The sequence below is a fragment of the Stigmatopora nigra genome, chromosome 15 (assembly GCF_051989575.1).
Source record: "Stigmatopora nigra isolate UIUO_SnigA chromosome 15, RoL_Snig_1.1, whole genome shotgun sequence".
Taxonomy (NCBI): domain Eukaryota; kingdom Metazoa; phylum Chordata; class Actinopteri; order Syngnathiformes; family Syngnathidae; genus Stigmatopora; species Stigmatopora nigra.
In genome coordinates, this window is record NC_135522.1 from 836,913 (window position 1) to 861,057 (window position 24,145).

A 24,145-nucleotide genomic window follows, 5' to 3' on the forward strand; every position below is an offset into this window, starting at 1 on the left:
TTTTTTGGGTATGGCGAACGACTACCAATTTATTGAATTGTCATTTTTGCATTTATTTTTGCGTAAAAAATATTTTTAAAGGATTTTAGCATAATTGATTTACTGAAGATCATTTTTCCCTACTAACCTTCTTATATTGCTTTAATGTTGAATGGCTATATAGAATTAAAATAAAAGTTTGTAAAGGTGGCGAGCTAGGGGGAGGGGGGGGCGATGGGGGGTGCCGGGGCTGTGGGTTCACTCAGGCCTGCAGCTCTCCTGCAGAGAGTGACCTCATCGCCTGGCCCCTGGCATTGTAGCGCCGGCACAAAGCCACGCAGGGGACGGACGGGCGCGGAGAAAAGGACGACGTGTCGGCCGTGGGGGAGGCCCGCCACGGAATGACAGCAAGGGAAAAGATGGATGGTGAGTCAGACATCTTTAAAAAAAAAAAAAAAAAAAAAAAAACGACAGGGAAGACCACCGGGCGCTTGGAAACAAGATCAACTTTTCGATTGGTCGCCCAAAGTGTTTCTCTCAAGTGACGGGAAAAACAAAATATAGCTACACAAGCACTACATTATCCACACACAATCACGACAAGATGATTGATTCCATTGCAGACACAATGATTGAAGATGAAATTATGTATTATCATATCTGTGTGTGGCAAAAACTCCCCCTAGGGGCTGACAAGTGGTAACAACACACTACTTTTTTTGGTTTAAGCCTTTAAGGATAGATGTACATTTTTAGAATGGGTGAAGTAGAAGAATCATGTTTTTTGGTTAAGACAAAGGATTATTTTTTGTCATTCTGAAAATATGTATATATATTTTTTTTAAATTGCCTGTTATTAACATTTGTGGACGTCGTTTTTTAGGGGTTTTATATCTTACGATGTGAACATTTTGGTACACAAAGAGGCCCCAAATGTGGACAATTATGTGGATTTTTTTTATATTATGGTTTTATCTTAGGATTTATGAATAAAATATATTTGAATAATCACAAACAAAAACTAAAGGGGGCAAAACCAACTAAAATATGAAATTCTATGGTTTATATTTAGTCTAAATCCAAGTTAAATGCACAAAATCAGCCAAAAAATGTGTTTTATCACTTTTGATTGGGTCAAATTTTGCAATCAGATCCCATAAAACTATAAAAAATGTGGATTTGTCCAAATATATTAACAAATAAATGAGACTACACTGAAGAAAAAAACCTAGTTAATCCGATATGACCTTTAAAGTTTGTTTTGTCTATTTCCGCCATCCCTAAAATAAACTTCCGCTGTAACACGAGATTCTTTTTGTCAGTGGATTTTAGGCTACTGTTTGTTTAAGCCACTTTTCCATCACTTAATGACGTATTTATTTATTATCCCGTCTCCGTTCGGCACGCACGCACAGCGAGGGCGCCGAAGATGTTCCCCGTCCGTCAGCGAGCCCCCGCCCACAAGGTGCAGAGGTCAGGCTTTAAAGGTCAGGGGTCAACTCATCGGTCACTTCATCAACTCATTACTCGGCTTGTTAATTAGAGGATTTAAGTGGACCAAAATGAGGGGAGGCTCCGCCCCCTCCGCCATTCCTTTATCGGCATTTGTTATTGTTGCGTTTGGTGGAAACTGTTTAAAAGCGTGTGGAAGGAAAAAAAATGCAAGTGGCGTCGTTTTGAAGATATTTATGAAGTTATAAATAAGAAAAACATTGAATACGGCCCGCACAAGAAGCTGGAGTTTAGCCTAAGTTGTTGTATTTACGTTAAGGGTCAAAATGGGGGATAAAAGACTAAAATTCATGTTGCAAATTATTAAATTAATTCATTTTCTGAACTACTCTATCCTCACTAGGGTCGCGAGGGGTGCCGGACCCAGACGCGGGGGTATATCGTGTCCAGCAGGGCAAGAGTTCATGCTAACACTTCTAGATAGGGACAATTAAGTGTAAAATTAGCCTAGCTTAGCATGTTTTTGGAATGTGGGAGGAAATCGGAGTACCCGGAGAAAACCCACAAAGGCCCGGGGAGGACACGCGAACACCACACAAGGTGGACCCATCTGGATTTGAACCCAGGACCCTAGAGCTGTGAGGCAGATGTGCTAACTGCGAAAGATTAGTTGTTTTGTTTTGTTGTTTTTTAGGACGTGATTCAAGGCTTATCTGTCGTACTCGCGTGGGCATTTGGTAATGAGGTAATTAGGTGGGCTAATAGCCGGCCCGTGGAGACGGGTTCCGCCCAACGGCCTGATGGGAGTAACGCCGTGCTCCGCCAAGGTCCAAAGATAAAGAAAGCAAAAGCGCTTTTAGCTAAACTCTTGCTATTAGTCTCATAATTTGACAAATAACGGGTCAGAATGGACTGTATTTTATGGACTATAAGTTTCTGATATATATTTATATATATTTTACACTCTGCCACAAACAGCTTGTCATATCTTGAGAAATTAGTATTATAAAAATGTTCATATATGACAGTAACAGGTGCCTATTTTGTATGTTGATACTTAATAAATTTAACATGTAATGTTTGTTTGCCATTAAAAATGTGATTTTTACTTCCTAAAGCTTAAATATATATATTTTTTCCTTTCATTGTGCATTCTTAGGCTAATTATATTTAGGCTGCGACTTATAGTCCGAGTAATACATTACAGTGCCCGATATTTCAAAATAAGAGATTTGAAAGCTCAAATTTAAATGTCACGCCAAAAATTTAGCTCACATCATGTTATAATCTGAATACTGAACCAGAACTAAAATAGCCTACTTAACACGACCAACATCTTTCCCATTTTTATAACTGTTTCACATTCTCCAAAACTTTACTTTGGAAAAATAAGCCTAAACTACTTTAATACTTGCAGATATGGTCATTGAGGTCAGATTTGTCAGAGCCCCCCCGCGCACGCCCTTGCCAAGTGGGACCCGTAAATTGCAATCTGATGAAAGAGTGGAAAGATTGCGTTTGGGGGGTTTTCTCGGCGGAAGCTTTAGCCAACGGCGTATTCACCCGCGTTTTCCTCTCTCAGGGGCGTAATGGATTATCCCAGTCAATGAAACCCAATTCCGGCCGGCCGTCTCGCCCGTCGGCCGACTTTAGATTTTGTTTTTTTGTTTTTCCCAGCACCCCTCTTGTCCTAGCGTGAGCCAGAACCCAGAGGGATATCTGGGAAAAATAACAGGAAAGTGGATTAAAGGGCGAGAAGGCCAATAAAGAGCTGCGTATCAAACCCGGCTTGTTGCCATGGCGAGCAATAACACAACAGATACACCCGGCTACGTCCCCCCCAAGCACATCTGTCCGTGTCTAATCCGAGACCCCGTCACCCCCTGCACGTGTTGCGCGACAAATGATCTTAAGCGGGCAACACTGGCACACGGTGGCCGTGTGGGAAATGATGTGGTGGGCCAGATTTGGCCCCCAGGCCGCTACTTTGACACATGTGCTCTACTACACTTTTTGTAATAATAATAGAAGGGAAAGAATGTGTTTTGACAGTACCTTCTCTCGTTGTCATCCAGGTGAGCAAAAAGCACATTCTTGGAGATGGCCTTGGCCAAAGCGGTCATGGTCTTGTAGTCTTTTGGGATCACCTGCGGAGGCAAAGCCACAACGTCAACGGCAGGCCGGCATGCCTTCAAAAGTGGACGCTGCGAGGTAATTAAAGATAAGGAATACAGGGAAATTAAGCCTCAGCTACAATCTTACATAATTACATATATATATGTTCATTAACATAAATATGTTCATTAACATAAATGTGTTCATTAACATAAATATGCTTATTAACATATATATGTTCATTAGTATGTGCTCTTCCTTATTAAATAAATTAAAACTAAAAAAAAATAATTAAATAAGTAGTATTACAATATAAACAACAAGTAAACAAACCAACAGATAAATAATCAATAAATAATAATGAATAACTAATCAATATGTTCATTAGTATGTGCTCTTCCTTATTAAATAAATTAAAACTAAAAAAAAATAATTAAATAAGTAGTATTACAATATAAACAACAAGTAAACAAACCAACAGATAAATAATCAATAAATAATAATGAATAACTAATCAATAATATGTTCATTAGTATGTGCTCTTCCTTATTAAATAAATTAAAACTAAAAATAAATAATTAAATAAGTAGTATTACAATATAAACAACAAGTAAACAAACCAACATAAAAATAACCAATAAATGATAATAAATAGCTAATCAATAAGTAGTAAACATAATAAATCAGTAGTAGTCAGCATAGCTTGTGTGGGTTTTCTCCGGGTACACCGCTTTCCAACCACATAGCAAAGACATGGATGCTAGGCTAGCTGGTTGATATGTGATCATATGATTGGTTGTCCTTTGTCCCCTGGTGCCCTGCCATTGGCTGGCCACCAATTCAGAGCCGGAGTTGGCTGGGATAGGCTCCAGCACCCCCGTTGTGAGGGTAAAGCGGTCAAAAAAATGAAGTCTGACCTTGCGGACGTAGCTGACGGCGTCCTCTTCGGTGTAGACCTCGGCGCTCACCCCTCCACGGCGCCGACGGGCCTTGACCACCGGATTGGGCGGAGGCGGAGAGACTTCGTCATCGTGCGAATCCGATTGGCTGTTAGACTTCTGCCTCGCCATGATCTGTTTGCATTCTTCCTGTTAAGAGACAAACACAGGTGGCGTTTTGGTGAGGGAGAAATATTAGCAATGTGCATCGTGCTGGGAAAAATAATACGAAAAAAAAATAATACGGAATCGAACTCGAACCATTTTAATGCGGGTCACAAAAGAGCCGCTCACTTGCCTATGACCGGATGTTGTTGACAAATGTCCAACGTTCTGCGGGTGGTGTTGAATTATTAATGTCAAACTTGAATAAGGCATCAGCATGCAGGCGCGCGGCAAAACGGGAGGGCGCCGGAGCAGGCCGCCGATTGGATCATCATTTGCGCGTCTGCTCTGCGTATAAATTGTTGTGTCCGGAATAAAATGTCCGCTATCTCGGGTCGGATAGCCTTCATTTAGAGATTACCGTGAGGAAAATTTCCATGCTTCTTTTACCGTATTTGCTGCACTATAAAGCGCAACAAAACAAAACTTGATTTATTTTCAATATTGCTGAATTATTGTATGATATTCCCTTCAGTCCAGCTACATCTTATTGATTCATTACATAACTCTTATCCACTACTACTATTACTACAGCGCCATCTAGTGGATATTAGTAGTATCAATACTACTCCCACTACTACTCCTATTACTACCACCACTACTACTACTACTCCTACTACCACCACCACCACTACTCCCACTGCTACTCCTCCTACTACTACCACTATTACTACCACTACCACTACTACTACCACCACCACCACCACCACCACCACTACTACTACTACTACTACTACTACTGTGTCTTAAAATTCCCTGACTACCAGGAAAAAAAAGTGTCCAATCACTTTTATTTTGAAATTCCTCAATCTAAGTGAAGTCATTGGAATACTGCAAACGAAATCTGGTATGATTAAAAAGATCTGATTGTCCTCTATATGTCAACTACTACTACTTATTTGCACTCTGTACACTCTTCTTCAATGGCACTGGGATTAAATGCAGTGAGTAGCCAAATAATCAAACGGGAAGTAAAACCAACAGACACGAAATGTACTTTAATCGTACATCTACAGGTGATCTAATACTACATTGTGTATAACAATACAAATTTGACAAATTAACTCCACGAAGTAAAGAAAAAATGCATTTACCATGGCACCAAGCCTCCCCAAACGTATCCACTTCAGCCCTTTCAAAAACTATCCCGCATCCTCCGAACAAATCGATGGGCATCACACACACGGCGGCGGCGGCGGCGAGTCCTTATCGCCATGCCCGATGCGACAAATTCCCTCAGGCACGGCGGTTCGCTCGGGACAACTGGCGAAAACGCCGATCTCAGAAAAAAAATCAACAACAACAACAACCTGCCCACTTTCTCTCTCTCTTTTTCTCTCTCCCGCGAAACGACACAATCGGGCGTCGCAATCTGCCGAGCGGTCTCGCTTCCCTTCCGTCGCCACGGCAACGGGATCTGGCTGAGCATCCTGCGTGGATGATGCTGAGTCTGAGAAGAAAAGTCACTCACGTACCCACAGAAACACACCGTTACTCCCGCGGTAACAACACTACGATAGCTAGCGCTGGCTAACGGACCAATCAGAGCTAACTTTCAACCCACGTCAACAGATTGAGATGTTCAAGTCCACTTCTGCTCAGACCAAATGGAATGTTACCCAGAACAGAAGGGGACGCAGCGGGAAGTGCGATAACTGGGGGGGAGGGAGGGACGGCATCTCTAGTCCCTCTGGACGCCAATTTGCGCTGATGGCAAAGCCACGCCCACACATTGACGTCAGCCAAGCTAGTGTGAATGAGGACTTTGTGGAAGCCACAATAAGTCCTTGTAAAAAGTCCACATTTGATAAAGGAGTGTGTATCGGGGTGTTTTTTTTTGTTGGAAAATGGAAAAAAAAATTGCATTGCTGGGTATGATTTTTTTTTCGTGCTTGAAAAATGTCACGTGTCGTCCTGACCTTCTTTCGCCGAGGGACCTTTTCGGGGAAATCAAAAGGATGCCAGGGTGGACTTTAAATGGTTTTGTGAAATGATTGTAATTGGTTCAATTACAATGGGTTTTTGGGGGATTATTGGCTATTGATTTTGAGGGGTTGTTTGTTCGTTTGTTGCTTGCTGTTGATTTCTAGGAATTTCCAGGTGACCTCATTTTTGTTTTTGTCATTTCCAGGTGACCTCCTGATGGTTTTGGGCATTTCCAGGTGGCCTCATTTTTGTTTTTGTCATTTCCAGTTGACTTTCTGTTGGTTTTGGACATTTCCAGGGTCCTTGTGTTGGTTTTTGGGTATTTCCAGGTGACCTTCTATTGGTTTTTGCTATTTCCATGTGGCCTCCTGTTGTTCTTGAGCATTTCCAGGGTTTTCAAGGTTCCCTATGAACTCATTGGCTTTCATTGAAGACGCCATGACAGTGACAATGTTGCCTAATCTGATTCCATATAAGAAACGTAGCAATAACATCAAAAAATATTATATTATAAAAGCATTTAATGATGTACATACATTTACGTGCCAACCAGGACGAAAGCCATCAAACGAAGCGAGACGTCACAAACGAGTCCTCCTCTACAGCGACTGACGCCAAATCAAACCCGATTATTATAATCCGAAACAACAATAGTCCCAGCGCCACCACTTCAAACGACTGCCCCAAATCTGCCGGCTAACGTCGCCATTATTAAAAGCACCGTCCGGCCCGGTTTAGACCCACTTACGCACGACCGGGCATTCGCTCGGCAATCCAAAGTTCCGACAAAACTCTCATCTCGACAAAAATACGTGTCCCCAAAGATAGAGGGATGGAAAAAAGTAGCTTTTTACCTTGGCCCAGGTCCGCGGAAACAACAATACACAAAAGCGCCCAGGTAATGAAGCATGGAGACTAGTCCACTCATCACTCTGTTCCAGTCCATTACAGCGCCACAATGGACGCAAAGACCGCTTCACTTTTTTTTGGTTGGGGGGTGGGGGGTGCATTTCTGGCAATGAACTCTCTCTATTGACTCGACACAAACGCTCACATTGTGGATGCCAAGCGACCGTCCGCCCGTAAACGATATTCTACCCTTTTGAAAAAGCTCCTGTACATTCTTCACATTCAAAAACACAGCAGGATCCAGGAAATAGCCTGAACCATTTTTTTCTCGTTTTTTTTTCTTGCAATATGACTTAATATACCGGCAGGTTAGCGTATTGGCCTAACGGTCTGGGGTTGAGGGTTCGAATCCATGTCGGTTTTGGCTGTGTGGAGTTTGTGTTCCGCCCCCAAGGTAAATAATAAATAAATATGAATTGATTCATATGCAAAAAGACAACACACATCCAGGAAATAGCCCAATCCATTATTATTATTTTTTTTGCAATATGACTTATTATACCGGGAGGTTAGCGCATTGGCTTCACGGTTCTAGCGTCGAGGGTTCGAACCCGGGTCAGTCTGGCTGTTTTTGTCAAAATATGAAATATTGAAATATGAAATAATAAATTGCAATTGGTATGAGATGGGCACTTTTTATCAGCTGAATTCTCAAAAGCAGGTGACTCGGACTTCAACTTGGGGGCATAAAATGTGATATTGGCTAGCCTTTATGCTATATTTCATACAATGCAACCATTTTGTGTCAAGTTAAAAATATCATTGGATGAGTTTGAAGTCATCTGACACTCACACAAGGCCGCAAGCTATTGTGAGCCACGAGAAACACAACAGTGGCGCCTTTTGTGCCATTATTATCATCTGATGATGCGTTCACGTGCAAAACCGAGAAAAATCGCAATAAAAACACCGCCAGCAACTTTTTTTTTTAAACTGCTGAATGGGTGATAAAATAATATTAGAAACGCGGTATTCATAGTAAGAGTAGTACTTATTATATTCTTTCCTAGAAGTAAATAGTAATGATCTTTTTGCTTTAATTCACTTTCTAAATGATCATTGAACTTTGATGATAACATTTAATGCTTTTAAACTTAGCATTATTTGTACTATTTTTCCATTTTAACTCATATTTGAAAAAAATACCTCTTTTTAGACAAATTTAACTTGGTATTTATAGTTTAGTTTAAGTTTTTACTATACTGGGGGTTGTTAAGTATGACTTTTTTCCCATTATTTTTCTATATTATTACACTTAAACAGGATTTGTTTATATTTATCATCTCTTTTGATGATAATTGATGCTAAGATAATGTCAAAAGAGCAAAATTAAGAGTTATGATGAGATATTACACACAATAAAGTTAATCTAATGTAATTTAACTGCACCATGACCAATTTCAGATGAGAATATTAGCGTAATTTCCCCTAAAAATCCACGTCGTCACCAACCTTCTCCAGCTTTTCAAAATGTTCCCGCAGGAACTTCATAGGACGCTCAGGCTTGGCGATGCACAAGTTGACGATGCACTCTTTGAGGATCTGCTGGATGTTGTGCTTCTGCACAAAGATCTCGCAACCCTTCAAACTCTCGTCTTCGTCCAGTGTGGAGGAGGAGGAGGAGGTGGCCATCCTTAGCTTTTATCTCCCTGGTTTAAAAAAAAAAAATCAGGGTGGTCCATGAGAGGAGGAGGTGGCGGTTAATAACAATAATAATAATAAAGCAGAATCCAAATGGGTGGGAGGAGAGCTAGACAGGGCTTCTTATATCCAGTGTGCTTTATATTTGGAAAAAAAATCAAATGTGTCATTCATTGACAGTGCGCCTTTAAATGTGGTGCACCTTATAGCTGTGAAAATATGGTACTTTACCAACCACATGTAAACAACAATTTTGTGAAACTACTTTTCATAATGGCTAATCTGGGAAGTTTAAAAGAAATTCTGGAGAAATATGATGTTAATTCTTTATATATTGTAGTGACCAGAACATACTATTTAGGGAATATGTATACAACTCATTGGCTGTAATTGACGACGAGAGACGTCCAATCCATGTTGACTGGGAGGTTTGACAGCAAACGAATTGGAATGAATTTGATGTCTGTATGTGACAATTTCTCATGAATTAATTTATTCCACGAGTATATTGGAAAAAAACAACAACATATATATATAGTAATACTGTTCAAATCGGATGTGTATATTTCTTCGATATCGGATCTGGACTTAGAATAGGGAAATCCACTAAATCGAGTGGCTCTAATAACATGCAAAAATAGTCCATCGGGACATCCTAAAAAACTGTTTTCACGCAAAAACACTGCAAAATACCTCACTATTCATCCCTGATGCCTTCACAAAAGCGTTTTTGGCACGAGACTGTCCGATCCAAGGCGATCGTTGAGCAACCAAAACACGACCGCAAGCCAAAAAAAAAATGGAGGCCTACGCCATTTCGGCTCAGACGCGAAGATGTACGGGGATCGACGCGATTGAAACTGCCTTTCTCACCTTGGATCGCCCGGGGGGAGGAAGGATGCTTGGATGGGGAAATGTGCTGAGGTGTCAGTGGGCAGGACAGGGCAGGGCGGCAGGAGAGGGGATCACAGCTGTTGTTAGCTCGGATGTTGTTGCGGCTGCTGCTGTTGCTGCTGCAAATGTGCGCTGCGCCAATGGCGATGACGTCAATCTGTCATCGCAGCCGCATCGGTGCTCAGACCGATTAAAGGGAACGTCCCGTTCTTCATTTTTCATCACTGTCGTTTTTTAAAAGTCAAGAATAAATATATTAAGGATAGTTTTGCATGCGAGTGGAGTAAAAGTCACGTGATTTTTTTAAAAGTTGTTTTTTTGTGCAGCAGAAATAAGTTTGCAAAATGACGTGTAAATATAAGATTCTCAAAAGTGAATTAAAATAGTGTGTGATGAATTGAGATTTGTATTTTCAATGTTTTTTATTACGAAAACTAGTTTTTCTATTTTGTGCATTTTTTTTTAAATTAAACGTGCAACAAATGATAGATTAATTGCATCATATAAATGAAAGTTTTGTGTGCTTATTATTTCGTAAAGTATGACTTAAAGTGAATTGCAAAAGTAATAATGCTAATAAATATACTGTGCTGACAGAAAGGCTGTAGTCAATAAAGTTTGAATCAACAGGAAGCGGAAACTCTCACAAGAAAAACTGTTATCTCGATTCCCGTAGCAACCATAACAAAGATGGCGTCGACGGCGTCCGGCGACCAGCATGTTTCCGCTGAGGTTTTACGAGGCCTCGCCCGGCATTTAAACTGTCTCGGCGAAGAAAACAAATCGACGAGAAAGAGAGCTTTGGAGTCCATCAAGAAAGAAACGGTGGATAAAAAACTCTCCGGCGATGTCTTGCAGGAGCTTTTCTCCGCCCTCCTCAAGCATCTCCTAAAGTGCCTGTCAGATCCAATGGAAAGATGCCGAGAAATTGCCATTTTATTAATTAGCGACTTTATTCGCTGCATCCCCAAACCGGAGGAGTCGTTGCCTTACCTCATGCCGTGTTTGGCTCATCGCTTCGGTGAAAAGGAGATCCTGGAGCCCTCGGAGGAGCTTCGTTTGTCAGCGACGGAAATGTTGACACTGACGGTTGAAGTGTGTGGTAAACACCTGGTGCCTTATTTGAACGAAATGATGAACATTTTACAGAGAACAGTGGTCGATCCTTACCCGGAGGTTAAAAGAGAAAGCTGTAAATGCACAGTTCAATTTGCCAACTGTGTTCCAGGTGAGTGAAACTTTGCCTAGATTGCTAGTTTAGCCTCCACTGTTGAGTTTGGCATTCGTTGCCAAGACAACGGTAGCCTGTCAAAGCTGCCTCACCTCGAAATTACACCGCTCGCAGATTCGTCAAAACAACAAAAAAACTCATGTCGATATCTATGAAAAGTAAGGCCGTTTATGTGAGGCTAGAGCAGTATGTTCATATGTACTGTTAACGGATGCAGTTTTTTATATGTATCGTACATTGTGCTGACCCGGCCCATCTGTCACATTTTTTAAGTCAATATTATATGTTTGCCTCTCCAGAGCATTTCCACATGCAGGCTGAGAGTCTGGTCAAGCCTTTAATGCAAACCATCGCTCACCAGCACTCCAAAGTGCGGGTTTCCGTCATCCAAGCCACCGGGGCGGTCATTCAACACGGCACGGGAAAAAACGTGGACGACGTCCTCTCTCACCTGGCTCAGAGGCTCTTTGATGACGCACCGCAGGTTGTTATTTTGACCAAAATACCGTATTTTCACGACTACAAGGCTGTGTCTATAAAAACGGCACTGCGGCTAAAAATACCATGCGCCGTATAGTCGTGAAAATATGGTAACTGCTTGTTATTTGAATCCAATATTAAATAACATTGTGTTTTTGGTGGGTGCAGGTCAGAAAAGCTGTGACGGTGGTTGTGGGTGATTGGCTACTGAACTTGAGGGACAGATATTCCTACTTCCACAAGCTTACGCCACTCCTGCTAAGTGGTGTAACTGACGAGATTCCCGAAATAAGGTTTTTTTTGGCGGGTTGGCTGATTTTCTGCAATATAAATCTAAAACCTTGGCAATTAGGAGTTAAAAATATTTATATAATTTTTTTTCCAATTTGAACAAAGCTGTCCAACATTAAAGCCATATTATACTGTTATTAGCACAAAAAAATCAATTGGGCTGCACAAAAATAAGGTTGCAAACATATTATAGTCCGGATAATACAGTAATGATGTTTGCCTATTTGGTTTTCAATAAAAGTATATTTAAAATAGTACCTTTTTAAAAATGAACGTTAAATCAGCGGCTTTAAATTTTCATCTTGGGAAATATTTTTGCCTTTTATTTTGAAGTCTCGGCCTGAAATGTACAACTCTTGTTTGAAAAGCTCCCAACATTTTTACAACAAAGTCTATTGCATAGTTGGACATTTTTTCCTAGAATAAAATAAGTGAATTTCTTCCGCAGACTCTTGGCGGCAGATTTATGGCGCCGGGTCGGCGCCCAATGGGAGAAGGAGAACGAAGAAGACCTCAAGGACAAGATGGACTTTCTCCTCACACCCCCTTCCTTTTACCCACAGGGAGGTCAGTATCAAAGTACCCATAAACACCGAAAGGTGTCAAGGTTTTTCTGTATTCGACCTCGTTTTTTTCCGCAGTGGAGCGTCCGGGTCTGGGCTGTAGAGAGTTGGTGGTTCGAAACCTGTACAGGCTGGTGCCTGCCATTAGCCACGACCTGAGCGATTGGCTGGTTCCAACTCGGGTCAGAACCTCCCAGCTTTTGTCGGTACTGTTGCTCCATGCAGAGGATCACAACACACAGCACCTCCAGCCTCTCCTGGCGCTCCTCTATCGGGCCTGCACCGACTCGGAGACGGATGTGGTCCACAACGTGAGTCTGACCCGGTTTTTCAATGTCGGCAGATTTCCCCCAAAAATATGAGCCAATAAATACAAGGGAAATAAATTTTTGGGTGGTTAGCATGTTCGCCTCACTGTTCTTAGATTGAGGGGTCAATTCCTGGGGCAGGGTGGTTTTTCTCTGGGTACTCCAGTTTCCTTCCACATCCCAAAAACATGCATAATGCACTGTTGAAACACTCTGAATCAGGTGTGTCAAAGTGGCGGCCCGGGGGCCAAATCTGGCCCGCCGTATCATTTTGTGCGGCCCGAGAAAATAAATCATGACTTTCTCTTTTAGGATCAAATTAAAAAGGAGAGTATAGATGGATATTAAATTTATTGATTTTCTCCCTTTTTAATCAATAATTGTCATTTTTAATCATTTTTTTCTGTTTTTAGTTCAAAAATCATTTTGTAAAATCTAAAAATATATTTAAAAAAAGCTGAAATAAACATTGTTTTAGATCTATAAAAAACGGAATATTCAGGGCTTTTAATCCAGTTCTTTAAATCCATTTTTTTAAAAATTCTAAATATTATATCTAAAATGTTGCAGTGCCTGGCCGCCGCTAAACTACTGGGCACCTTCGTCCCTCCCGAAGTCTTCCTCAAATTGCTCCTGGACCACATCACATGTCCTCCTTCGGCGTCCCACCCGTGGTCCGCCCTCATGGTGTTGTCCTCCGTGCTGGGTGGATGCCCCAAAGCGCTCCTGGGACCGCACCTCCAACAGGTTGCCAACACCCTCACCCAACCTGACGTCTGCCAGGAATACCAACAGGTCAGTGGAAATTCAATTTAAACAACCATTTCATTGTCCGTCGCCATGACAACTAAAAAAAACAAAAAGTTGCTTCGTCCTCCCAAAAAACAGCTGTTAGAACTCTTCTCGTTTTTACTGATTTTGGCCGTGTCATACTTAGATCAAGCCATCTTGTGTATAGCAGTCTTCTTATTTTAGGCCAAATATGTCTTCGGCTAATTTGCCTCTCGACCAGTGTAAATATATTTTGTGATAAGATACTATGTGGGTAAAGGTAAGTTCGTCAATGGCGCTTTTTGTGCGTGATGGGTTCAGCGAGTTTGCTTTTGAGGAAATCAAGGAGAGAGTGGAAAAAAATCCGACCTGGCAAAAGCAGTGAATGACCACATGTTGTTTGTCAAATGTAATATTTCAGGGCTGTGATCATCATGTTTGCGCTCATGTCCACAAGGGGGGAAAATACGAAAGATAAGGATGTCTTTGTTGTTGTCGTCTTGAAATAACATGCTCTTTCTGGCCTTCCTCGACCAGGCAGTACAGTCCAGGAATGGGGGTCAGCTCGCGAGCCATATATGGCTATTTTGAGGGAGGCATATGGCTCTGAGCTAACCCTTGAGCTAAAATGGTTGGTGTCAAATAGGCGGCCTGGGGGCCAAATGTGGCCCGCCGCATCATTTTGTGCGGCCCGAGAAATGAAATCATGAGTTTCTATATTAGGATGAAATTTAAATGCAGAGTATAGATGTATATATGTATACAGTTTATGATTTTCCCCCTTTTAAATCAATCATTGTAATTTTTAAATTATTTTTTTCTGTTTTTAGTTCAAAAAATCATTGGGTAAAATCTAAAAATATATACAAAAACTAAAATAAACATTGTTTTAGATCTATAAAAACTGAATATTCAAGGCTTTTAATCCATTTATAAAATAAATTCTAAATATATCTAAAAATGGTCCGGCCCACATGAAAATGAGAGGAAATATAAATACTCTTTTGGGTTCAGGTCAGAAAATGACTGACTCTTGCTCACTTTATGCATTGTGTCATTGAATTTAGGGTGTTTTTCCGGGGAAGAAATATGCATACTCGATTGGGTTCAGGTCAGAAAATGAATTTTGCTACTTTTGTGGAGTATGTCGTTGAATTTCGGGTGTTCTGCTTGAGATGGAAAACTTGCAGACTGAATCAAAAGTCATTAGTCCCCCCCCCCCTTTGGTGAACTCCTTTTGACCTGGGATGCCTCAAGTCACGATCCATCAACAATTTGTTCCACCCCATCGACAGAATAGTTCGGTATGCGTTCAAGTATATAATTAGATCCCAATTCCATTCTCCTATTTGAAGTTATCTCGCCTCAAAAACGTTTCGGCCGGGAAATCCGAAACTTGCAGCCAATGGAATCCAAATACAGTAGAACTGTTGAAAAATCAAATCAAAATAACCTTCAAAGTCTGGCAACGCGGCGGGGGGAAAATGGCACAGGATGTCCGAAAGGGGGAACGGGCTGAAAATTTGGGAGCAGATATACCAGGCTGTACTGCTCAATTTGACCTGGCCGACCGACCGACTCTTTCATGTACCTTGTTTTCTTTTCTTTATTTCCGCCAGAGGTTCGCTGAAAGGGGAAAAAGGGACGGCTTGTGAAAACAAGCTCGCTCAGTGGAAGATGGCGTTAAGGGTTTCGGGGTAAAATGAAAGGCGAGATGGCGGTTTTGAGAGGCCAGCTGTTTGCTTTTCAATCCTGGATGGGTTTCCTTTTTCAAGGGGGCACTCCGATGGGGATTAACCAAAATTTAGTGTTTTTTTTAGGGTACTATATATCGGGAAAGTGACTATTTTTCTTAAATTTAAGAAAAATGGAACCTGGCATCCACAAATGTGGACAAAAAGTATCAAAACTGTCATTTTTGCATCAAAAATATTTCTATTAGTTATTTTTTAAATGGATTTTAATCCAAAATTAGGTTTTGAATGACTAAAATGAAAAAACGGATATTCTCAATTATGACATGAACATCTAAAGTTATTAAATTAAAAAGCATTGACATAACATTGAGATGAAGTTAGAGTATTAGCATTTTTTTAATGTATTTTTATGCTTACATCACATTATAAATGACTAAAATGTTCATTGAATCTAAAATAACATAAATAAAAGCATAAATATACTCAATTATGACCATAAATATCTAAAAAATATTAATTATTTTATTTCTCTTCAAAAATATTTTGAAAAAAAGCTCATTTTAACAAAGAAAATTATACTATATCCTAACTACTTATTCATTTATTGGGCATTTATTGATTATTGACCCAAACATTGATAAATCTGATTGACGGCAACATTTGTCAGCTTGGACACTCAGTCCACCTTTTGAGTGACATTTGACTTTTTGGCAGGCCAGCCAGCGCCAGGGTGTTTATCTCCCCGTCAGCGCGGCCGCGGTGGACTTGCCATCCCGGCGCCCGCTCGTGCGAGTAATTGCGGCATGGCAAGGTGGTCCCTGTTGAAGCGTGTCCGGGCCCACCGAACCAGGTGCGGCCCACTGGGGCTCCAGGTGTCCACCTAGTTATTAAAAAGCCGTCCATTTTCTTTTCCTTTGCCGCTTTGCATCATTTCTAAGAGTTGTTTTGCCGTCTCAGTGTGTGCAAGTCCGCACATTCCACGGCGCCCGATTTGACGTCTGCCTTTGAGTTGCTTTATGGCCGGTGCAATGCGTTTGGATTTTGACCTTATGGTATGCTAATTGTTTTGGGGATTTGAACCCAGGTCCCACACTGTGAGGCAAGACACGCTAACCACTTCTACACTGGATATTTATGTTGACTTCTTAATTATGTTGATTATTCAATAATGTTGACTACTTAATTATGTTGACTACTTATTTATGTTTTCTACTTAATTATGTTGACTACTCATTTATGTTGACTACTTATTTATGATGACTAATTGTTTATGATGACTATTTATGTTGACTACTTATGTTGACTACTTATGTTGACTACTTATGTTGACTACTTATGTTGACTACTTAATTATGTTGACTACTTAATTACGTTGACTACTTAATTACGTTGACTACTTAATTATGTTGACTACTTAATTATGTTGACTACTTAATTATGTTGACTACTTAATTATGTTGACTACTCATTTATGTTGACTACATTATGTTGACTACTTATTTATGATGAATATTTAATTATGTTGACTACTTCATGACTATTTAGTTATGTTGACTACTTATTTATGTTGACTACTTATTCATGTTGACTACATATTTATGTTGACTACTTATTCATGTTGACTACATATTTATGTTGTTGACTACTTATTCATGTTGACTACATATTTATGTTGTTGACTCCTTATTTATCATTACGTATTGGTTATTTATTAGTTTAGTTTGTTGGGTTTTTGTGCACTTTGTGATGAATCTTTAAATCTTATGCTACTTGTATAATGACAACAAAAGCATTGAATTCAATTGACCCACTCTGGCCTTTTCCCAGGTGGCGTACCTGGAGCAGCTGGTGGCCTGCGTAGACGCACTGCTGCGCCAGTGCCATTCGGATTGCGGCGCCGTCAGCCTGCAGCTGCTGCAGGTGCTGGTCAGCGTCCAGGCCCTGTCCACGGAGGCTCCCGTAAGCCACGAGGTGAGGACGCCATGCTTGGTCTTTTCTGCGGGTGAGTCGCTTTGTTTTATGACGCCAGGCAGCTATTTGAGGAATGCCCGGCTTCAAAGTGGGCACGCCAAACGGTATAATTAGCCACTTAGCCAAGGGGCGCTGAAATTGCACCTTTTGGAATGGAACTTTTAAATCAGTCTTGGGTGAAAGGCGGAGAAGGACTGACAAAAACAGGCATCCAAAAAAACAGATGTCTTTCTTAGCAGGTGTGCGTCAAAGTTAGTTGTGGGGAAAATTGTAGTTTAGAGAATGCTATTTATTAAGTCGCTCCGCCCACTTTTTCCATGATCACCACTTCTTTGATATTTGTTGTTTATTTAACCATTATTTAGGCTATTTTATGTATTGGCTTTCATTGAGTATAATTGGTAAGTTCGTTAGTTCAGAACAGAACACTGTAAAAAGTGTTGGATTTTTGTATGCATTTTTTTGTGATTTTTTTTTTTAATTGGATTGAACATCTAACAAAATAATCCTGGGGTATTTAAGATAAAAATACATTTATAATTCTATCTTATACATTTACAATGGTGAACAAAATTTTGGAAGACAAAAAGAGCATAAAAGTTTTTTAAGAAAATGACAGTCAACAGTGACCTTTAATGACCTTTACCCTTTGAAAAAAAGCATAAAAGTTAAAAAATGATAGTCAACAGAGTAAAAAGTAATTTATTACATTGGACTAGTAATCTTATTTTGTGTTGCATAAATAATTTGCAAAAAAATATTTCTTTTCTCTAAAAACATCTTATCTAAAATCTTATTGGATTTAATATTGGATAGCATTTTCCCTTTTTTTTTAAACTATACACCACATAACCCACCACAGTGAGTCTGTCTGTTAGTCAGAATGTCCAGTAGTCAGGAATTAGGAATAAAATGGAAGCGTTGGCGTTTCCCCTGGAGGAAAGCGGAAGCTATTTCCCAGATGGGGGGCACGCTTTTCCCATCACTGGACGGTCGGGGTTGTCTGACTTTTGTCTCCGGGGCTCCCTGGGGGACCATGACACGGGACTTATTTGCACTCCTTCCTGGAAGATTAACTCTTGTTTGTTTTTTTGATTTTGCTGTCACCTTCCTTTGTTTTCTGAGAAGAATTTGGCCTGGCCAATGTGACGTTTTTGACAAGCCACTTTTCAGTTTTTTTTTCACTTCAAGGGAAAAGTGTTTATTTGCTTAGTTAGCAAAATGCCAGAAAAAAAACATCTAATAGCAGTAGTAGTTTTGGCTGCCTAACAGCAGTTTCAGGAGGTGGCCAACATGCGGCTCTCGAGCTACATGCGGCTCCCAGCCAAATGCAACTTTGCTTCATATCATATTTTTGTACATGCTGTGGCTTATTTTTATTATCTCTTAAAACAGTCCAATTCATCCTGGCCCATTTAAAACATAATAAAAATAAAATAATTCAGCAGATTGGATTTTTTTTTTGCTCTTTATGTCTAATTTGTTCGCCACCCTTAGTTGATTTAAGTAGAAGCATTTGAAAATAGTCTCTATGTCAGTACTGAAAAAAAAAAACGGTATCGGCCTGAGCTTAATTTTCCAATCCATTTTTTTTCCAGTACCTGCAATCTTATTGGCTCTTTCTTTTGAATCTGATTTGCAAGCTAAGGTTGTTGGACGTGTATCCTTCAGGCCCTGGAGAGTGTCCGGAAACTATCCCAGGTCCAGGGCTTGGGTTCGGTAACGGAACTCTACAGGCAACACATGGTCCAGCTACTGGACTGGCTCTCTGCCTCTACCCACACTTGGTCCAGTTTTTCCCCTCACCGCCTCCAATTGAACATTGTAGTGGTCCAATCAGGTGAGAGGGATGAATATTGAATAACATTTTTGGGTGTTTGGGTGTTTTGTGGTTTATTTTTGATGACCAAATAGCATATTAGGGCTTTTGCAAGCGCTATAAAAGATGTCAAATGTTTGTTTGTGTGTTTAAGGTCCGGTCATTGGAGAATTTGTGAACCACCTGATGCCGCTTCTACAAACTTGCCTGCAACCGGAGAGGGACCAAGAGATGAGGATGAACATTTTCACCATGCTGGCCAAATTGTTGCTAGATGGAGAAAACACACTTGACTCCAAAGGGTTAGTTACACAACAAACACACACACACTTTTTATAGCGGTTTAATGTTGTAATACAAACACTGACCTAAAAATCGAGGCTAAGACGTCCACCATTTTAGTGAAAGCTTTGAACGCCCACCGTTGTTTTCCATGATATTTTTAGCCCTCACCTCACGTCAAACTTCAAATGAACACTCCCACGCACTCACCCACACACACACATATACATTGCCACCATGACGGTATTTCCATGAGGTCACGACGATGGCGTGAGCTTCTTTAGGACGTGTGCAAGGGACTCTTATCGTTTCCTCAGCGTGAGGACGCTTCCGTTTACGGGTGGGCCCCCCTCGGCTCAGCGCCCTCAGCTGCGCGGGACTCAAACCCGAAGCTGGCGGCTGTAATCTGAGGGAATGCCGCAGCTGTTTCCGTCAATCAGAAAGACAAACTGTGCTCATGGAGTTGTCTCAGAGTCACGTCAACGACGCTTAAGACCAAGGACCAAAAGCTTTACGGAGATTTGCCGGGATTTTACGCTCGTTAACATTTTGGAAACACCTTGGACTCCTCATATTTGATTAGATTAGATTAGATAACTTTATTCATTGGGTATTTGGGAAATTTCACATGTCACAGTAGCAAGAGGGTGAGAATACAGACACAGCAAAAGACATTTTAGACATAAATAGGTCATAAATAAGTTAATTAATGAATTCATATACATATACATATGCATATACCTATACCTATACATATACATATATACATATACATATACATATACATATACATATACATATACATATACATATACATATACATATACATATGCATAAAGAATATATTTTTATGATATCTATATTTATTTATGACCCATTTATGTCTAAAATGTATTTTGCTGTGTCTGTATTCTCACCCTCTTGCTACTCTTACAACGAAATTTCCCAAATACCCGATGATTAAAGTAATCTAATCTAATCTAATTCAAAACATAGTTTTTGCTCTTTGATTTTTAGAAAAAAGTAGTAACTTTTGTTTAGCATTTAACAAAATCCATTTTTATTAAAGAAAGAAATACTTGCATTCAATTTTTCCCACATATTGCTTCCCTAATAGATTTTTGATGGGAAATATACAAGGTTTTAAAGCCTTTTTAGCCTTTTAAATAAGTCTAGATTAGACCTCCATATTGAGACTGAATTCTCTCTCACACACTTGATGTCAGGGAGAGGACAATAAAAGTAGAGGCTCCTCTTTGTACTCTTGCCAAAGTGACATAATGACAACTGTTCTGCTAGCAAGTAAGAGTCGGTCGGGAGTTGTTATTCCGTCCTTGTTTTAAGTGGAAGCTTGCCTAAAGTAGAAGGTGAACAATGAAAAGTGATGAATGGCAAACGTCAACATCGCTGGCCAGAAAAATGCAACACGCTGATTTTCTCTCATTCATTGTAGGGAAGACAGAGCCATTTTGGCTCCTAAGGAGCCAAAATGGCTCCTAAGACATCACTTAATCTAGTTCGAGACTTTTTGACATGAGAAGGTGCGATGGAATCATGATGCTCATAAATCGCTTTACTTTGGAAAGATGAAAACCAGACCGCAATGTGGAGAGCCAATTGGCCGAGGGCTGCCTGGGTGGCACACGGTCTCCCCCTGCAGGTCCCCAACTGTCATAACAAATGGATTGTGACCAGCTAAACTAAATTAAGTCTCATTTTGAAGTCCTATTTGAGACGAAAAAGATAGCGCTAACCAGGTTTTCTCGTCTCAGTGGTTTCCGGGCGGAGTCTGAGAAGTTCCTGGACCAAGTTCTGCTTCCCAACTTGGTGTGGCGGGCGGGACGCTGCGCCGCCGCCTTGCGGACGGCCGTCCTTAGCTGTCTCCTGGCGTTGCTGCATGGTGGCGCTATCACTACGCAACAGGTATGGAATCTTACTTTCTTACTTGAATGCTATTCATACAAATTGATAATAATAATAAATTACATAAATTTCCAAATACAAGATGAATAAAGTTATCCAATCCAACGCTTTTCGCACGGCAACGCGCTCGTAACATCAAATCAACAAGTTGAAATTAACTTGGATTACGATGCAGATACACTCAAAAATAAATCTAATCTAACCTTACACAAGTCAAACACGTAACCTAATAATTGAGGGTCATGTGACGCATTGTTATTTTCAGTTAGCTAGCGTACATCTTTGTTAGCTCGCTGGCCGAGAGTATCTCTGATTTTTTTACCCACATTTTGCTAATTAAAACTCCAAAGGATTAAAGTGGGTGTTAGCATTGTTAGCCAAAAAAAATAACAATTTGGAAACCAAGCCCAAGGCTGGATGCTTTAATTATGTTTTACTTTTTTTTGCATGAATTCCCACTTTGAGCCACACGGAAATTCCTGGGTGACGTCGCCCGTTAGACCGGGACTGAAGTAGTAGTACTCCCTTCTGGTGGGGCTGGTGTTAAAGAGCGGGGAGCAGGTGCACGCACGGGTGCCAGCGGGTTCGCATACCTTTTGCTTTTTGACCAACAATGCTCCCACTGTCCGGGAGTCCTCGTTTGGGCTCTCGTCCCTGCACCTGCCCGTCAGGCCATGTTTTTAATCGCTACAAATGCGGGCATTTTTTCATTGGATTAAAAGACCTGAATATTCCGTTTTTTATAGATCTAAAACCATGTTTATTCGAGCTTTTTTATATATATATATATATATATATTTTTAGATTTTACAAAATGATTTTTTAACTAAAAACTGAAAAAAATGATTAAAAATGACAATTATTGATTTAAAAGGGGGAAAATCAGGAAATTTAATATGCATCTATACTCTTCATTTGAATTTCATCCTAAAACAGAAAGTTAGCATTAGTACAGGGTGCTTTGACATAAGTGAGTGCATACCAGCTTTGTCCGCTAGGTGGAAACAAAAACAACATGTAAATCTGTTATATTCTGAACTCGTTTTTTTCTGTTTTTCAGTTACTCCGTGTGGAGGAGAATCTGACCCCTCAGCTGTTGTCATCTTTAGACGAGGACTCGCAAATGGCTCGACTTCTGGCCTGCCGCTCGTTGTGCGCCCTCTTGAGGCTGGCGGGACCCGGCCTGAGAGATGAAGTGCTCAACAAAATCTATCCGGGTAGGTTTAAACATCAATCCCAGCGCCAATGGATTAAAAGCTGCCATTTGCAATGTGCGCAGAGCTGTTAAAACGTCTGGATGACAGTAACGAGGGCGTCCGACGCGAGGCCCTACGCGCCCTCAACTGGTGGCTGTCCGGGCTGGACGCCAACTACAACGTGGAATTATGCGTGGCGCACCTGCGCTTCCTCTTCCAGCAACTCCTCCTACACATGGACGACCCTGATGATGGCGTGCGAGGACACGTGCTTGGTAAGGTCACAAACAAACGTAAATATGGCAGTGTCATTTTGATGTTGTGTTCAAGTGACCGCAATGATGAATCCATGACATCATTTTCAATAGAATTTTTTTTTTGATTCAATAGAAAAACATTTTTTGATTCAATAGAAAACTTTTTCTTTTGGTTCAATAGAAAAACATTTTTTGATTCAATAGAAAACATTTTTTTTTTTGGTTCAATAGAAAAAAATATTTTAGTTCAATAAAAACAATTTTTTTGGTTCATTCGAAACACATTTTTTGGTTCAATAGAAACACATTTTTCGGCTCAATAGTAACACATTTTTTGCTTCACATCCGCCTCGCATTTCTGAGATCAAGGGTTCAATCCCGCCCTCTTGCATGCCCCTGAGCCTACGTGGGTTTTTTCCGGGATATCCCCGCGTCCCCAAAAAATGATTAGATGCTCAAAAAACATTTTTAGGTAAAAGTTTGAGTGTGTATGCTAGTTTTTTTCTTGTTATGGCTTCCGATTGGTTGGCGTCACATTCTGTGTGTACCCGACTACTGCTTAATGTTAGCTGAGATAGGCTCCGGCACCCCCGTGTAAGGATAATCAGCATGGAAAATGTCTAAAAGTCCAATTAGCTACTTTAATTTGAGCTTTCCACTACATGGCAACAAAATTTAATGATATAAATTGATACACAAATATAATATATTAACACATTTAATGTATGAATATATTTTGATGATGATGATGATTGTTTTCAGAGGTTCTGATGTCCGGCAGCTCGGTCCTCCCACATGTCTTGCGGGAAGAAGTGGACGCGGTGAGGGACAAACATCGCACTCATCAACTCTGCGACCGGTTGCTGGAACACATTGACAAGCTCTCTGCTCCATGAACCAAAATGGCGTCCGTGCCTTTCACCACAGTGCCGGTTTATTTCTCTCAGATAACATGGAACTGTTGAGAGCATTTGGAGTAGTTGTTTTTGTTATAAAAAAAAAAATTGCAAAACTGTGAAAATAAAATAATTTCACAATACCAAGTCAAGGTCAAGTATACAAATCAACCTCTCATGATATTAAAAAATGTTATTTTGATGATTTGGGGCAAATAGACGACAAGATGACGCTTAACATTTTAAAGCGGTGGCGTCTAATCGACCGACTCTGGCTTCCTATCTCATTTTTAGAATAATTATCGGCCCTCAGACGGAAAAGAATGGACGCTCCTCCTTTAAAAACATGATTGGATTGAACTAACCCAGACATAGGCAAACTACGGCCCGCGGGCCACATCCGGCCCGCTAGGCGTTTTAATCCGGCCCGCCGACGTTGAC

At 40.5% G+C, this 24,145-nt stretch overlaps 2 protein-coding genes across 3 annotated transcripts in view; one reads left to right on the top strand and one right to left on the bottom strand.

Moving 5' to 3' along the window:
• The window catches only part of prkar1b (protein kinase, cAMP-dependent, regulatory, type I, beta), a 31,315-nt gene extending 21,134 nt beyond the window's left edge, over nucleotides 1–10,181 (bottom strand). The window contains exons 1-4 of one of the 2 annotated variants that reach the window (XM_077734969.1): nucleotides 9,999–10,181; nucleotides 8,937–9,133; nucleotides 4,464–4,634; nucleotides 3,487–3,578 (exon numbers count right to left, since the gene is read on the bottom strand). In XM_077734969.1, coding sequence (XP_077591095.1) covers nucleotides 3,487–3,578; nucleotides 4,464–4,634; nucleotides 8,937–9,116 — 443 coding nt within the window. In that variant the 5' untranslated portion in view covers nucleotides 9,117–9,133; nucleotides 9,999–10,181. Of the gene's footprint in view, nucleotides 1–3,486; nucleotides 3,579–4,463; nucleotides 4,635–5,743; nucleotides 6,046–8,936; nucleotides 9,134–9,998 lie in introns of those variants that run through there. The other variant, XM_077734970.1, reaches the window with a different exon arrangement.
• A 498-nt stretch (nucleotides 10,182–10,679) lies between these two features.
• Nucleotides 10,680–23,847, top strand: dnaaf5 (dynein axonemal assembly factor 5). The gene is made up of 13 exons (XM_077734298.1): nucleotides 10,680–11,247; nucleotides 11,550–11,734; nucleotides 11,899–12,023; nucleotides 12,470–12,588; nucleotides 12,663–12,895; nucleotides 13,463–13,687; nucleotides 17,188–17,331; nucleotides 19,003–19,171; nucleotides 19,305–19,452; nucleotides 21,205–21,355; nucleotides 22,416–22,572; nucleotides 22,635–22,826; nucleotides 23,571–23,847. The coding sequence occupies exons 1-13, from the start codon at nucleotides 10,710–10,712 to the stop codon at nucleotides 23,702–23,704; spliced, it is 2,520 nt and encodes an 839-aa protein (XP_077590424.1). The 5' UTR covers nucleotides 10,680–10,709; the 3' UTR covers nucleotides 23,705–23,847.
• Nucleotides 23,848–24,145: the final 298 nt, after the last annotated feature.

Bases quoted from the DNA above. Each gene is read 5' to 3' on its own strand.
- dnaaf5 (XM_077734298.1), top strand. From the start codon at position 10,710: ATGGCGTCGACGGCGTCCGGCGACCAGCATGTTTCCGCTGAGGTTTTA. The intron at 19,172-19,304 runs GTGAGAGGGATG...TGTGTGTTTAAG, and splicing joins CATTGTAGTGGTCCAATCAG to GTCCGGTCATTGGAGAATTT. The intron at 22,827-23,570 runs GTAAGGTCACAA...GATTGTTTTCAG, and splicing joins CGTGCGAGGACACGTGCTTG to AGGTTCTGATGTCCGGCAGC.